The following is a 17,324-nucleotide window of genomic DNA, read 5'->3' as shown; positions in this document are numbered from 1 at the left end:
CTGAGTCTTTGCTGAGGTGCAGTCGAGCCGAAGAGTTTGGAGTCATAGGGGCCTCAAGTCAAGTCTACAGCCACAAGTCTACAAGTAAGATAAAGTCACAGCTTAGTCTGTCTCCAGTCAAGTCAAGTCACAGTCATCTATTGTCAAGTCAACGTGGCCTCCACTGAATTGTCCAAAACTACTGCAAGTCCCAGCAAGCCCTTAAGGTCTCTGAAGTCACTGGTCACCTCCTTGGGCCCAGCTACACTGTATAGACTGTCATCAACATAGAGAAAGAAGAAATGGAGCACACACCTGGAAATCCTGCTGCCTGTACCTGTATATATACATACGTGGAGCACTCCCTTCCCTCCGGGTCTGCCAGGAGGGAACGGAGTGCTACTTATATCCATCAGCTCTATCCTACGATAGTTCGGTCAGTGGTGCCTGGTCTCACCTATTTGTTGACTGTATAGACTTTACCATCTGTCACTCAGTAAAGCTACCGTTGTCCATAACTTGGCGTCAGAGTCATTATTGCCCCCCGTGTCTTGCCCAGGATCCAGCGGTATACCTTCGGGTGGTATTGAGGATAAGCCATGCCCTGGCATCACGAATACAAGGGGTTAACACCATCTGCCCCTAGGGTAATTCCATCTGCCCTGCATCTCACACTCCATAGCACAGAAGTATTACTGAAGAGGCGGTTACGGACCCGGCATCAAGGGCCACACACCCTTAGGATTTGGGACCCCTGGAATCTAACATGGAGGCAGATGAGACCTGTTTGTATGTAAGTAATGTTGGAGCCAAAGTCATGTGCAGCATCCGATATATAGAGGTGAGGACCGCCGGGCAAGGAGAAGAGGAGGTGAGCTGGGGATGGAATCATGGTGGTGTTATAGGGGCATCACATGAGGTATACGGGGCATTGTGGCTCTCATAGGGGGCATCATTTCTGATATAGGGGGCAGTGAGGGAATTGTGTCAGATATAAAGGTCATTGTGGCTGTTATGGGGGAATCACGTTACAAATAAGAGGCATTGCGGCTGTTTATGGTGGGATCGTGTCACATATAAGGGGCATTGTTGCTGTCATGGGGGCATCATTTCTGATATTGGGGCATTGGGGGAATCATATCAGATATTAGGGACATTTTAGCTATCAGGGGGAATCATCTCAGGTATAAGGGGCATTGTGGCTGTTATGGGGGCATCATTTCTGATATAGATGGCATTGAGGGAATCGTGTCAAATTTAAGGGGCATTGTGGATATAATGGGGCATTGTGTCAGGTATAAGGGACATTGGGGTTGTCATGGTGGAATCATATTAGGTATATGGGGCACTGTGCCTGTCTGGTATATAGGGGTATTATTTATATTTTCGGGTATACTGTACATACATTTGTTGATATCACAACAACAAAAAAATCAAAATATATTAGGGGTTATGGGGGTTTATTAGCATGTAGCATCACTTTTTTGTTGAAAAACATCCAGTGTCATATATAATAAATTTGTCAGCCCACGGGAGACCCCCGACCCTCCGGCTATAGCCGTACTATATAGTTTTCCTGAAGTCTCCCAGGTTCTGAATGATGCAGTACTGGGACTTCTTCTCCGCGACTACAATGGTTGATGACGATGTTTCTCAGTCGGGTTTTGCAGGAACGTCTCTATTCGGCAGCTTCAGTCCGAGAAATAAGTTCCATTGTACCGGAAGGGTTCGTCCGACACACATTGACCGATCACTTCCGGGGTCCAGCGTTGGATATTCACTTTGGTGAAGCTTTTGTCGGTGGGCCTCACGATGACCGTGCTCCTGGAGGCCACTGAGGGGTCCTCGTCGAAAAAGTTGAAGGGTCGAAGAAAGAATCCCACCCCGTTTCCCGGCGTGGACGTATTCGGGATGTCCTCTGCGTGGGGGATGTGGAGGAAGCCGACTGTGACCCAGGCAACAAGGTCCTATGTGAGGAACCAAAAGGGAACGTCAGTGATCCCCAAACTTTTTAGGGTCACATGTAGCTTATATGCTGGATATTCGATGCCTATGCGTATTTCAGTGCTAGCAAAGTCTATGGGAGTAATGGTAAGCACCCATCGATTTTACTAGCCCTTAAATATGCATAGGCATCAATTGTGCAGTGTATACGCTACGTGGGACCCTACCCTTATACATATAGTAAGAAGACCCAAATTCTCAGTCAAGACCAGATATATGGAAAGGAGAAAGAAGGTGGGAGATTTATCAAAACCTGTGCACAGGAAAAGTTGACCGGCTGCCCATAGCAACCAATCAGATCGCTTCTTTCATTTTTTTTTTTTAAATGGAAGAAGTCATTGTTAGGAGTCATTGTTAAAAATGAAAAGAAGCGATCTGATTGGTTACTATGGGCAACTGGTCAACTTTTCCTCTACTCAAGTTTTGGTGAATCTTTCCCTCGTGATGAGGAACAAGGTGGAGACAACAAAGCCTGAAGACTTGGGATACTGTGGACGATACTTACTTTATTCACAATGTCCTCGTTGTTACGGATGAAATTCTCAAAATAGACGTTTGGATCCCAAGGGTCGCACTGGATGTACAAGCTGCTGCTGCTCAGCTCAGATTCCCTGTATCGGGTCACGGCCAGACTGTATCTGCAAGTCATATGGACATATAAAGGCTTCTATAGGGCAGAGAGTTAAGGCTATTCTCTAGACCAGTGTTTCCCAACCAGTGAGCCTCTAGCTGTTGCAGAACTACAACTCCCAGCATGCCCGGACAGCCTTCGGCTGTCCGGGCATGCTGGAAGTTGTAGTTCTGCAACAGCAGTCGCCTAACCCCACTAACCTGGACCACGAGACGCCTTTCTCTTCGGCCCACATCCGGGGCAGCACGCTGTGACCGTGAGAGTTGTACTGGATCCTGTAGCCCTTTTCATGGCCCCACTTGTTCTTCTTGTTGGGGTTCTGGAACATCAGATACCTGGGGGTGTGAGAGCCGAACCTGAAAGCTGCCTGACGCTCGGTGCTTCTCGGGACGTGGTCCATACGGGACTGAACAATGAAGTGATCGGGACTCCAAGGGTTCGTGATGTTCTCATATTTCAGGTCAATAGTTTCAAAGCTGTTTTCTGTTCCTGTAAAGGTGGACAAAAATATATTGTAATAATAGTGCCCCCTATGTACAAGAATAAAAGAACTATAATACAGTACTACCTCTTATATACATGACTATAACTACTATAATACTTCTCCTATATACAAGAATATAACTACTATAATACTGCTCCTATATACAAGAATATATCTACTATAATACTGCTCCTATATACAAGAATATAACTACTATAATACTGCTCCTACATACAAGAATATAACTACTATAATACTGCTCCCTATATACAAGAATATAACTACTATAATACTGCTCCTATATACAAGAATATAACTACTATAATACTGCTCCTATATACAAGAATATAACTACTATAATACTGCTCCTATATACAAGAATATAACTACTATAATACTGCTCCTATATACAATAATATAACTACTATAATACTGCCTCCTATATACAAGAATATAACTACTATAATACTGCTCCTATATACAAGAATATAACTACTATAATACTGCTCCTATATACAAGAATATAACTACTATAATACTGCTCCTATATACAAGAATATAACTACTATAATACTGCTCCTATATACAAGAATATAACTACTATAATACTGCTCCTATATACAAGAATATAACTACTATAATACTGCCTCCTAGCTGAGAGGTTGTGTCTGTGTAGCTCTCCTGATGTCTGGAGAAAGCCCAGGGAGGGGCCACCCTGGGTGGGGAAGCTCCCCAAGCAAGGCCCAGGCTTCTCGGCCTATTCTGGGAATTTATCCCCAGACACCACAAACCATGGATGAAAATCCTAAAGTTTCTATGGATGTGAGAAATGTTCAGAATGTTGTCAGTTCTGGTGCAGTAAGAAGCACAGATGAGAAGAAAGTCTTGGAAGCTAAGAAGGAATCATCAAGTAAGGTAATGGCTGCAGGTACAATCCACCCCTCCTGCAGTCAGACAGAGGAGAACATCCCTGGAGAAGCAGACCATGCAGGAGAATCTGCAGCAGCCTGTCCTGATACGTTCTGACCGCACACGATACGGGAGCGGGAGCAGCGCAAAAGTTACAAGCACGCCAGAGGGGACCAGAGGGAATACACCAGGAAGGCTTCAGGGGGCCACAAGTGCGGTCACTGGGAAGAACCAGGGGCCCAGTCCCCAGTCTGGAGATTGTGACCCCGCAGCAGTGACCACAGCAACACCGAGACAGATCCCACCTCAGAAGCAGAGTCCTGTGAGTACCCCACCAGCGCGGCCCCCCAATACTCAGCGGGCGCCTGAACTGTGTTTGGCCGAGCAGATCCCAGCTCTGGTAAAGAGACTTGAGACTTTAAAAAAGACAAAGTTACAGCTGCAGAAACAAATTGAATGTATTTACAAGCTAAAGGCAGCAAACCCCAATAACCAGGCTGTACATGACAAGAAGCTGAGCTCCCTCGCTGTGCAGCTCGCTGACACTGTGCAGGACATGGAGGACGTATTGGACCAGATGGGACCAGTCGCTGAGACCTTCAGAAACCAACAGCGATTTGAGGGATATAAGGAAAGACCAGCGCCAAAGTCATCTACATCTACTGCTGAACCCAAGTCTACAGCCTCACCAGGGGACACCCAGCAGTCCTGTACAAGACAAGAGGACATCCAGCAGTCCTGTGCAAGACCACTCCTCAGACCAGCCAGCTTCCCTTTTGAGAAAGGAAATTTGTACAGGCAAGCGGGAGAAAGTGTCCAGCAACATCAGAGACCTGCAGAGACTCCTCCAGAGGTACCACAAGTCCCAGCAGTCAGCACGGTGAAGCAGGACTATGGACACGTACCTGAAGGTAACTCTGTAATCGCAGTGCAGTCACCACAAGCCCCTGGGGGCAGTAGAGAGCAGCAGGACTGTGGACTCTTACCTGAAGGCAGCAGTGCAGCAGAGAGTTCATCTCTGGGGTCAGGTCCACCATTAGTTCAGCCTTCAGAGGCTTGTGACCCCCAGAGTATAGAGGTTGATGGTGGGGAGGGGGCTGTACAGTCTGATGCACAACACTTCCCCCCTTTAGTCACACAAGTGTCAGACCCCCCTAGTACGGCTGGTCAGCAGCCACCACAGCGCCCCCAAGTACAGCAGGAGGGTAGAAGTAGTGGCGCCTCCTCTGGTAATGCCTGGAGTCGTGGGTCACCATTCATGTCCAATGTAAACTATACGGGTCAGGCTTTCAAGAGGAGGAACGTGGTCAGGTTCAGACATAGAGGGGCCAAGGAGGAGCTGCCTGACAGGAGGTTTGTGGTCCGTGAACTTCTGTGCCACCAAATGGGCTTCCTGCCATCTAACATCCTGGCAGTGATAAACCTTCCTGACAGGCAGGGCTATGACGTCAGCTTCAAACTCATGTCTGACCTGGACCGCTTCTGGGCCCATGTCACCCGGGTGAGAGATGCTGATGGCTGGAATAAGTTCAGCTTTGTCCCCATCTCCAGACCGGACACAGCGAAGGTCACCATTATATTCTGGAACAAGTCTGTCCCCCCCCAGGATATTGTCGTATGGTTAAAAAGATACTGTGACCTAATGTCAGACCTGACTAAGACCAGGGATGAGGACGGCATATGGACGGGCGGGTGGAAGGTCCTGGTAAAGTTACGGCAGATTAATAACATTACCCAACATCTTCCCAATTCATTCTTCATTGGCCGGGAGAAAGGGGTTTGTTTCTATGCAGGTCAGCCCAGAAAATGCTTCAAGTGTGGGAAGACCGGTCATATCGCGAGTGTGTGCACCCTGGTGAAGTGTAATTTATGTGGGGAGATCGGCCATGTCAGCACCACCTGCCAGAACATCCGCTGCAACCTCTGTGGTAAGACCGGTCACTCCCACAGGGACTGTCCTGACGCCTGGCATAATATCTGTAAGGACTTCCCTGATGAGGACCTGCTGGAGGGGGCAGAGGACCTGGAGGAGGAGACGTTGGTGTCAGGGTCAGCAGTGACACAGCCCGAGCCTCAGCATAACACTAGGGGTGACAATATGGGTGACACTGTAGGTGACACTAGGGGTGACAATATGGGTGACAATATTGGTGACACAGTGCCCTACCAGTCCCAGCCAGGAGCCACTGAGGGGAACAGGGAGGTCACTGAGCAGGTTGTGGCCATGTCTTCTTCTGCCCCAGCATCAATAAATCCGCAGAAGAGACGGAAAAAAGACAAAACCAGCCGTAAGCCTGAGGAGGGATGGACCACTGTCCAAAAGCCCTCCAAAAAGAAAGTAGACCCCGGGTCAGGTGTAATGACCATCACAAATAGGTACAGTGTGTTGTCAGAGTCAGACGCTGAGGAAGAGATGGAGAGGGAGTTGAAGCGAGTGGTAGATGAATTTAATGAGGACCAAGAGGGTGATCCCCCCACAAAAAGGAGACCCCCACGGGATAAACGTCTGTCCGAATCGGACATGGAAACAGGTGGTCAGCAGGAGGGCTCGGACTCAAATTTGTGATGATGGGGGTGACATCTCTGCTTCCTCTGCTTTCCTTTGTTATGATGGCCGACTTTACCCTTAAAGTGTTCTCCAGTAATGTGAACAGTGTCAGAGTGAGGAGGACCAGACACGTCGTATATGACCATCTAAAGTCTATTGATGCTGACATCTTCTTCTTACAGGAGACACGTTTAAATACTCTAGGACTGTTACGTGAAGCAGAGCGTGAATGGCGGTCTGGTCCATCCTTTTGGTCACTGGCTGTGGAACCAAGTGCCGGGGTCTCTATTCTGTTTACCACCAATGATGTAACTGTACATAGGCTGACAGAGGTATTGATGGGAAGGTGCCTAATGCTAGAAGTTACTATTCGGGGTAGAAGGCTCCGACTCATTAATATCTATGGTTCACAGACAGTGACTGAAAGGGTTAACCTTTATAATGAAGTGAAGCCATATCTCTTCACGTCTGTCCCCGTCATCTTGGCTGGAGATTTTAATGCCTCCAGAACATCTAGTGACAGATCCTCTAATAGACCTCTAACCCGAGACTCCAAGGTCTTAAACCAAATCATTCTACAGGCCGGGTTGTCAGATGTGTTTGTGCAGGGTGGTCGGAAGGCAAAGTTTACCTATTTTTGTGGTGGAAGAAGCAGTAGGATAGATTTGGCTCTGGTTAGTCCTACAGAGACGATTGGTGAGAAAGATGAGAAGATCGTCCCTTATTCTTACCATCTGGCCTTATATTTCTGTTTGGGTGTCACACAGTGTCCTGAGACAGGTAGAGGGTTGTGGAGACTGAATTCCAGTCTATTAGAGGATCCTTCTGTGCAGAGACAGGTTCACTCTCTTATACAGGGTCAACTAGAGAGGGTGGACTTCTATGATGTGTCACGATGCCGGCTGGCAGGTAGTGGATCCTCTGTGCCAGAGAGGGATTGGCGTGGACCGTGCTAGTGGACCGGTTCTAAGCCACTACTGGTTTTCACCAGAGCCCGCCGCAAAGCGGGATGGTCTTGCTGCGGCGGTAGTGACCAGGTCGTATCCACTAGCAACGGCTCACCTCTCTGGCTGCTGAAGATAGGCGCGGTACAAGGGAGTAGGCAGAAGCAAGGTCGGACGTAGCAGAAGGTCGGGGCAGGCAGCAAGGATCGTAGTCAGGGGCAACGGCAGAAGGTCTGGAAACACAGGCTAGGAACACACAAGGAACGCTTTCACTGGCACAATGGCAACAAGATCCGGCAAGGGAGTGCAGGGGAAGTGAGGTGATATAGGGAAGTGCACAGGTGAACACACTAATTGGAACCACTGCGCCAATCAGCGGCGCAGTGGCCCTTTAAATCGCAGAGACCCGGCGCGCGCGCGCCCTAGGGAGCGGGGCCGCGCGCGCCGGGACAGGACAGACGGAGAGCGAGTCAGGTACGGGAGCCGGGGTGCGCATTGCGAGCGGGCGCTACCCGCATCGCGAATCGCATCCCGGCAGGCAGCGGAATCGCAGCGCCCCGGCTCAGAGGATGAGACCGGAGCGCTGCAGCGGAGAGAGTGAAGCGAGCGCTCCGGGGAGGAGCGGGGACCCGGAGCGCTCGGCGTAACAGTACCCCCCCCCCTTGGGTCTCCCCCTCTTCTTAGAGCCTGAGAACCTGAGGAGCAGACTTTTGTCTAGGATGTTGTCCTCAGGTTCCCAGGATCTCTCTTCAGGACCACAACCCTCCCAGTCCACTAAAAAAAAATTTTTCCCTCTGACCTTTTTGGCAGCTAAGATTTCTTTGACCGAGAAGATGTCCGAGGAGCCGGAAACAGGAGTGGGAGGAACAGATTTGGGAGAAAAACGGTTGAGGATGAGTGGTTTGAGAAGAGAGACGTGAAAGGCATTAGGGATACGAAGAGAAGGAGGAAGAAGAAGTTTATAAGAGACAGGATTAATTTGACACAAAATTTTAAAAGGACCAAGATAGCGTGGTCCCAACTTGTAGCTAGGGACACGGAAGCGGACATATTTAGCGGAGAGCCATACCTTGTCTCCAGGGGAAAAAACGGGAGGAGCTCTTCTTTTCTTATCCGCGAACTTCTTCATGCGTGAAGAAGCCTGTAAGAGAGAATTTTGGGTCTCTCTCCATATGATGGAAAGGTCACGAGAAATTTCATCCACAGCGGGCAGACCAGAGGGCAAGGGAGTAGGGAGGGGGGGAAGAGGGTGACGGCCGTACACCACAAAAAATGGGGATTTGGAGGAAGATTCAGAGACCCTGAAGTTATACGAGAATTCGGCCCATGGGAGGAGATCTGCCCAGTCATCCTGGCGGGAGGAAACAAAATGTCGCAAATAATCACCCAAGATCTGGTTAATTCTTTCTACTTGTCCATTGGACTGGGGATGATATGCAGAAGAAAAATTTAATTTAATCTTGAGTTGTTTACAGAGAGCCCTCCAGAATTTAGACACGAATTGGACGCCTCTATCCGAGACAATCTGCGTAGGCAACCCGTGAAGACGAAAAATGTGTACAAAAAATTGTTTAGCCAACTGAGGCGCAGAAGGAAGACCAGGAAGAGGGATGAAATGTGCCATTTTGGAGAATCGATCAACGACCACCCAGATAACAGTGTTGCCACGGGAAGGGGGTAAATCAGTAATAAAATCCATACCAATCAGAGACCAAGGCTGTTCGGGGACAGGCAGAGGATGAAGAAAACCAGCGGGCTTCTGACGAGGAGTCTTATCCCGGGCACAGATAGTGCAGGCTCGCACAAAGTCCACAACATCCGTCTCCAGTGTCGGCCACCAATAGAAGCGGGAGATGAGTTGCACAGATTTCTTGATGCCCGCATGACCTGCGAGATGGGAGGAGTGACCCCATTTGAGGATTCCGAGGCGTTGGCGAGGAGAAACAAAAGTCTTTCCTGGAGGAGTCTGCCTGATGGAGGCAGGAGAAGTGGAGATCAGGCAGTCAGGTGGAATGATGTGTTGCGGAGAGAGTTCAACTTCTGAGGCATCCGAGGAACGAGAGAGAGCATCGGCCCTAATGTTCTTATCGGCAGGACGAAAGTGAATCTCAAAATTAAATCGGGCAAAGAACAGAGACCACCGGGCCTGGCGAGGATTCAGCCGTTGGGCAGACTGGAGGTAGGAGAGGTTCTTGTGGTCGGTGTAGATAATAACAGGAGAACTTGATCCCTCCAGCAGATGCCTCCATTCCTCAAGTGCTAATTTAATGGCTAGAAGCTCTCGATCCCCGATGGAGTAGTTCCTCTCCGCTGGAGAGAAGGTCCTAGAGAAAAAACCACAAGTGACAGCATGCCCGGAAGAATTTTTTTGTAGAAGAACAGCTCCAGCTCCCACTGAGGAGGCATCAACCTCCAATAGGAAGGGTTTGGAAGGGTCAGGTCTGGAGAGGACGGGAGCCGAAGAAAAGGCAGACTTGAGTCGTTTAAAGGCGTCTTCTGCTTGAGGAGGCCAGGACTTGGGATCAGCATTTTTTTTGGTTAAAGCCACGATAGGAGCCACAATGGTAGAAAAATGTGGAATAAATTGCCTGTAATAATTGGCGAACCCCAAAAAGCGTTGGATAGCACGGAGTCCGGAGGGGCGTGGCCAATCTAAGACGGCAGAGAGTTTGTCTGGATCCATCTGTAGTCCCTGGCCAGAGACCAAATAACCTAGAAAAGGAAGAGATTGGCATTCAAACAGACATTTCTCAATTTTGGCATAGAGCTGGTTGTCACGAAGTCTCTGAAGAACCATACGGACATGCTGGCGGTGTTCTTCTAGATTGGCAGAAAAAATTAGGATATCGTCCAGATATACAACAACACAGGAGTATAACAGATCACGAAAAATTTCATTGACAAAGTCTTGGAAGACGGCAGGGGCGTTGCACAGGCCAAAGGGCATGACCAGATACTCAAAGTGTCCATCTCTGGTGTTAAATGCCGTTTTCCACTCGTCCCCCTCTCTGATGCGGATGAGGTTATAGGCGCCTCTTAAGTCCAATTTAGTAAAGATGTGGGCACCTTGGAGGCGATCAAAGAGTTCAGAGATGAGGGGTAGGGGGTAGCGGTTCTTAACCGTGATTTTATTAAGACCGCGGTAGTCAATGCAAGGACGTAGAGAGCCATCTTTTTTGGACACAAAGAAAAATCCGGCTCCGGCAGGAGAGGAGGATTTACGGATAAAGCCCTTTTTTAGATTCTCCTGGACGTATTCGGACATGGCAAGAGTCTCTGGGGCAGAGAGAGGATAAATTCTGCCCCGGGGTGGAGTAGTACCCGGGAGGAGGTCGATAGGGCAATCATAAGGCCTGTGAGGAGGTAGAGTCTCAGCTTGTTTTTTGCAGAAAACATCCGCGAAGTCCATATAGGCCTTAGGGAGACCGGTTACTGGAGGGACCACAGAGTTACGGCAAGGGTTACTGGGAACCGGTTTTAGACAATTCTTGGAACAAGAGGACCCCCAACTCTTGATCTCCCCAGTGGACCAATCCAGGGTTGGGGAATGAAGTTGAAGCCAGGGAAGTCCAAGGAGAATTTCCGAGGTGCAATTGGGAAGGACCAAAAGTTCAATCCTCTCATGATGAGATCCGATGCTCATAAGAAGGGGCTCCGTGCGGAAACGTATGGTACAGTCCAATCTTTCATTATTTACACAATTGATGTAGAGGGGTCTGGCGAGACTGGTCACCGGGATGTTGAACCTGTTGACGAGAGAGGCCAAAATAAAATTTCCTGCAGATCCAGAGTCCAAGAAGGCCACTGTAGAGAAGGAGAAGGCAGAGGCAGACATCCGCACAGGCACAGTAAGACGTGGAGAAGCAGAGTAGACATCAAGGACTGTCTCACCTTTGTGCGGAGTCAGCGTACGTCTTTCCAGGCGGGGAGGACGGATAGGACAATCCCTCAGGAAGTGTTCGGTACTAGCACAGTACAGGCAGAGGTTCTCCATACGGCGTCGTGTCCTCTCTTGAGGTGTCAGGCGAGACCGGTCGACCTGCATAGCCTCCACGGCGGGAGGCACAGGAACAGATTGCAGGGGACCAGAGGAGAGAGGAGCCGAGGAGAAGAAACGCCTCGTGCGAACAGAGTCCATATCTTGGCGGAGTTCCTGACGCCTTTCGGAAAAACGCATGTCAATGCGAGTAGCGAGGTGAATAAGTTCATGTAGATTAGCAGGAATTTCTCGTGCGGCCAGAACATCTTTAATGTTGCTGGATAGGCCTTTTTTGAAGGTCGCGCAGAGGGCCTCATTATTCCAGGACAATTCTGAAGCAAGAGTACGGAATTGTACGGCATACTCGCCAACGGAAGAATTACCCTGGACCAGGTTCAACAGGGCAGTCTCAGCAGAAGAGGCTCGGGCAGGTTCCTCAAAGACACTTCGAATTTCCGAGAAGAAGGAGTGTACAGAGGCAGTGACGGGGTCATTGCGGTCCCAGAGCGGTGTGGCCCAAGACAGGGCTTTTCCGGACAGAAGGCTGACTACGAAAGCCACCTTAGACCTTTCAGTGGGAAACAGGTCCGACATCATCTCCAGATGCAGGGAACATTGGGAAAGAAAGCCACGGCAAAACTTAGAGTCCCCATCAAATTTATCCGGCAAGGATAGGCGTAGCCCAGGAGCGGCCACTCGCTGCGGAGGAGGTGCAGGAGCTGGCGGAGGAGATGACTGCTGTAGCTGTGGTAGTAACTGTTGTAGCATAACGGTCAGTTGAGACAGCTGTTGGCCTTGTTGCGCAATCTGTTGTGACTGCTGGGCGACCACCGTGGTGAGGTCAGCGACAACTGGCAGAGGAACTTCAGCGGGATCCATGGCCGGATCTACTGTCACGATGCCGGCTGGCAGGTAGTGGATCCTCTGTGCCAGAGAGGGATTGGCGTGGACCGTGCTAGTGGACCGGTTCTAAGCCACTACTGGTTTTCACCAGAGCCCGCCGCAAAGCGGGATGGTCTTGCTGCGGCGGTAGTGACCAGGTCGTATCCACTAGCAACGGCTCACCTCTCTGGCTGCTGAAGATAGGCGCGGTACAAGGGAGTAGGCAGAAGCAAGGTCGGACGTAGCAGAAGGTCGGGGCAGGCAGCAAGGATCGTAGTCAGGGGCAACGGCAGAAGGTCTGGAAACACAGGCTAGGAACACACAAGGAACGCTTTCACTGGCACAATGGCAACAAGATCCGGCAAGGGAGTGCAGGGGAAGTGAGGTGATATAGGGAAGTGCACAGGTGAACACACTAATTGGAACCACTGCGCCAATCAGCGGCGCAGTGGCCCTTTAAATCGCAGAGACCCGGCGCGCGCGCGCCCTAGGGAGCGGGGCCGCGCGCGCCGGGACAGGACAGACGGAGAGCGAGTCAGGTACGGGAGCCGGGGTGCGCATCGCGAGCGGGCGCTACCCGCATCGCGAATCGCATCCCGGCAGGCAGCGGAATCGCAGCGCCCCGGCTCAGAGGATGAGACCGGAGCGCTGCAGCGGAGAGAGTGAAGCGAGCGCTCCGGGGAGGAGCGGGGACCCGGAGCGCTCGGCGTAACATGATGATATGGCCGCCTGGTGGGAGGATGTCAAGGATGAGATCAGAACCCTCTTAAAGAGACTGTCAGTTATAAAGGGGAAGAGTAAGTATGGCCAGTATCTCAAGCTGCGCAAAGAATTGGAGTCACTATATTCGGCGGGTGGGGACCAACAAAGGATAGACCAGCTGAAATCTGAGATAAGGCAGTATCAGTACAGCAGGTATACCTCCCTGGTTCTTGAACGGGATTATGGGTCCTTAGGGTCTCCTGATCCCTTTGAGAATTGCCGGGAGCGGGTGGCAAATAAATCTGTCACCGGTCTCACTGACTCCCAGGGTGTTTTGCAGGAATCTCGGGAGGGTATCCTGGGGGTGGTGAGATTGTACTATGCTGACTTGTTTCAGAGGAAGGTTTTGGATAGAGACAAGATGACCCAATTCTTGGAGGTGACTCCGCTCCCTGATACTAATGATTTGGACTTTTCTCCTTTGACAGCAGAATTGACGGTGGCGGAGGTCAAAGAGGCCATTGATAAGTTACATCTGAAGAAGGCTCCAGGTCCAGATGGGATAACAGCAGAATTCTATAAGACATTCAGAGACCTCTTGGCCCCAATCCTCGTGGATGTTTATACAAATTGTCTAGAAAGTCACCTGATGCCTCCATCCATGAGAGTGTCCTCGCTGATTCTGCTGTCTAAAGGTAAAGAGCCGAGTGACATCAAGAACTGGAGGCCGATTGCCCTCTTGAATGTCGACAGGAAGATTCTGGCAAAGATCCTGTTTTCTAGGTTAGTTTGTCTGTCCCCGGCACTGTTGGCAGGCTGTCAGTATGGCACAGTAAAAGGGCAGAACATCTCTGGGGCAGTGATCTCCATAAGGGAGATGTTTGAGAGATGTAAAGTCCTGAGGTGTGGGAAATATGTTGTGAGTCTTGACCAGGCTAAAGCCTTTGACAGAGTAGATCATGAGTATCTATGGGCCACTTTGTCAAAGTACGGTATTCCGGGACAATTCATCGATTGGCTGAAGACTTTGTATTGTGAGGCTGAGAGCTTTCCTCTGATCAATGGTTGGCAGGGTGACACCTTCAGGGTTGAGGCGGGGGTGAGACAAGGTTGCCCACTGAGTCCGCTGCTGTATGTATTTGCCTTAGACCCGTTTCTGAGGTCACTGCAGGAGTGTGGTTTTCAGGGGGTGCCAGTCCCCCACTGGCTGCCCCTGAGTGTTGTTGCCTATGCGGATGATGTGACTGTAGTGATATCTGAGCCTCGTGAGGTGGAGATGTTGTCTGCGGCCATCAGAAGTTACTCGGAGGCCTCAGGGTCTCTGGTCAACCTTGAGAAGAGTCAAGCTCTCTGGATATCTGATTCTGATCCAGACTTTGATCTGCCCCAATTTGTGAGAGCCTCCTTCTATATTAAAATCCTAGGGGTCAAATTCGGGAGGGACTATAACGCCAAACTAAATTGGGAAGAGAAGTTGGAAGCCGGAAATGCAAAGGTTCAGCGATGGAAGAACTGGAGGCTGACCTATAGAGAAAGGGTTAAAATGTTGAAGACTTACCTGGTCCCCGTCTTTTTGTATGTCTCTGTTGTTTTTCCTTTGCCAGAATCTTTCTCTGCTCGGCTCTTTAGCCTGTTCTTCCAAATGTTCTGGGGGAACAGGTTGAACCTGATAAAAAGAGGGGTCACCTACCTACAAAGGAGAGAGGGTGGGTTGGATATGCTGAATCCAAGGGTGTTCTTTGACTCCATGTTTCTAAAAGTTAATTTTGGGTGCATGGACTCAAACAACAGCTCCCTGTGGGCGAATAGTATCAGGGACTGGATATTGCCTTTTGCAGAGTCTTGGGTGCGAGGCGGCAGTCTCAAGAGGGGGAGATGGACGCGTGACTACCTCCCCCCGTACCTGGAATACGGGCTCAGATGTCTGAAGAGATGGCGCATTGAGAAGTCCTATATAGAGAGTAAGCCAAGGAAGGATCTATACGTAAGGGTTTGTAGGGCTTTCTTCTGCTCTCCACTTGCCTTGAGGGACTGTGTGACCAGCACTTTACAAGAAAGTCTTAAGTTCCTCAATGGGAAACGACTCCCCGCAAAATTCTTTGACATAGCTTGGCTGTCGCTCCATGGGAGGCTCTTTGTCAGGGGTAACCTGAAATATCTAAGTGTCTCAGATAGGAACTGTCCTCTGGGTTGTCAGCAGGAGGAGACCATGGAGCATTTCATATCTGACTGCAGGGCCGGGAGGAGGATATGGGAAGACGTGTCCAGTAAGCTGAACATCCCATTACTGCAGAACCTGACGTATCCTGACATCATATATGCTGTACCATCCAGTAACAGGACTGTAGACAGGGGGACAATGTACATAATTATAACAATCATTAAATATTACCATTGGCACATGAGAACTAGAGTGTCCATACACAATGAGCCATTCCACCACATCACAGCAGTAAGACAGATCCTGTCCGAGCTCCAGTGGGTAAAATCATTAGAAATGAGGAGAAACCAAAATAATGGGAAATTATGGAGAAATGTTTCTTTGGTTTAACACGGATGATGTCATGTTGTTTTATTAAATTTTTTGTGTTTTTCCTTTTCCAGCAAATGTGGACTTTCTAAGTTTAATATTACTCTGTACATACTCTAGTTGAGTAGTCATTGTGTGTACAATGCTTGTTATTTTTGTTTTGCATTGTAAGAATGTATGTTAATTGTAATTTTGTTTGTTTTCACAATAAAAATTGCCTCCTATATACAAGAATATAACTACTATAACACTGCTCCTATATACAAGAATATAACTACTATAATACTGCTCCTATATACAAGAATATAACTACTATAACACTGCTCCTATATACAAGAATATAACTACTATAATACTGCCTCCTATATACAATAATATAACTACTATAATACTGCTCCTATGTACAAGAATATAACTACTATAATACTGCTCCTATATACAAGAATATAACTACTATAATACTGCCTCCTATATACAAGAATATAACTACTATAATACTGCCTCCTATATACAAGAATATAACTACTATAATACCGCTCCTATATACAAGAATATAACTACTATAATACTGCTCCTATATACAAGAATATAACTACTATAATACTGCTCCTATATACAAGAATATAACTACTATAATACTGCTCCTATATACAAGAATATAACTACTATAATACTGCTCCTATATACAAGAATATAACTACTATAATACTGCCCCTATATACAAGAATATAACTACTGTAATACTGCTCCTATATACAAGAATATAACTACTATAATACTGCTCCTATATACAAGAATATAACTACTATAATACTGCCTCCTATATACAAGAATATAGCTACTATAATACCGCCTCCTATATACAAGAATATAACTGCTATAATACTGCCTCCTATATACAAGAATATAACTACTATAATACTGCTCCTATATACAAGAATATAACTACTATAATACCGCTCCTATATGCAAGAATATAACTACTATAATACTGCCTCCTATATACAAGAATATAACTACTGTAATACTGCTCCTATATACAAGAATATAACTACTATAATACCGCTCCTATATACAAGAATATAACTACTATAATACTGCTCCTATATACAAGAATATAACTACTATAATACTGCTCCTATATACAAGAATATAACTACTATAATACTGCCTCCTATATACAAGAATATAACTACTGTAATACTGCCTCCTATATACAAGAATATAACTACTGTAATACTGCTCCTATATACAAGAATATAACTACTATAATACTGCCTCCTATATACAAGAATATAACTACTATAATACCGCTCCTATATACAAGAATATAACTACTATAATACTGCTCCTATATACAAGAATATGACTACTGTAATACTGCTCCTATATACAAGAATATAACTACTATAATACTGTCTCCTATATACAAGAATATAACTACTATAATACTGCTCCTTTTTACAAGAATATAACTACTATAATACTGCTCCTATATACAAGAATATAACTACTATAATACTGCCTCCTATATACAAGAATATAACTACTATAATACTGATCCTATATACAAGAATATAACTACTATAATACTGATATATTGATAATCTATAGGAGTTGTCTCAGTTATGATCAGGATTTATTGGTCTTTAGATTTGCTCAGGTCAGAGATCAGGTATGTGGAGACTTTCACAATCTATTTGCTTCCTATCAGTGAGATAAGGTCCACACC

The 17,324-nt window shown here is 47.6% G+C and overlaps 1 protein-coding gene across 1 annotated transcript in view; it reads right to left on the bottom strand.

The window, feature by feature from the left end:
• Nucleotides 1-1,428: 1,428 nt before the first annotated feature.
• Nucleotides 1,429-17,324, bottom strand: part of AOC1 (amine oxidase copper containing 1) — a 29,343-nt gene continuing 13,447 nt past the window's right edge. The window contains exons 3-5 of the mRNA XM_056518328.1: nt 2,815-3,103; nt 2,489-2,621; nt 1,429-1,946 (exon numbers count right to left, since the gene is read on the bottom strand). Coding sequence (XP_056374303.1) covers nt 1,671-1,946; nt 2,489-2,621; nt 2,815-3,103 — 698 coding nt within the window. The 3' untranslated portion in view covers nt 1,429-1,670. The remainder of the gene's footprint in view (nt 1,947-2,488; nt 2,622-2,814; nt 3,104-17,324) is intronic.

This window comes from Hyla sarda, chromosome 5 (assembly GCF_029499605.1).
Source record: "Hyla sarda isolate aHylSar1 chromosome 5, aHylSar1.hap1, whole genome shotgun sequence".
Lineage (NCBI taxonomy): Eukaryota > Metazoa > Chordata > Amphibia > Anura > Hylidae > Hyla > Hyla sarda.
Note: the sequence above shows the minus strand (reverse complement) of the source record. Positions and strands in the feature narration are given on the sequence as shown.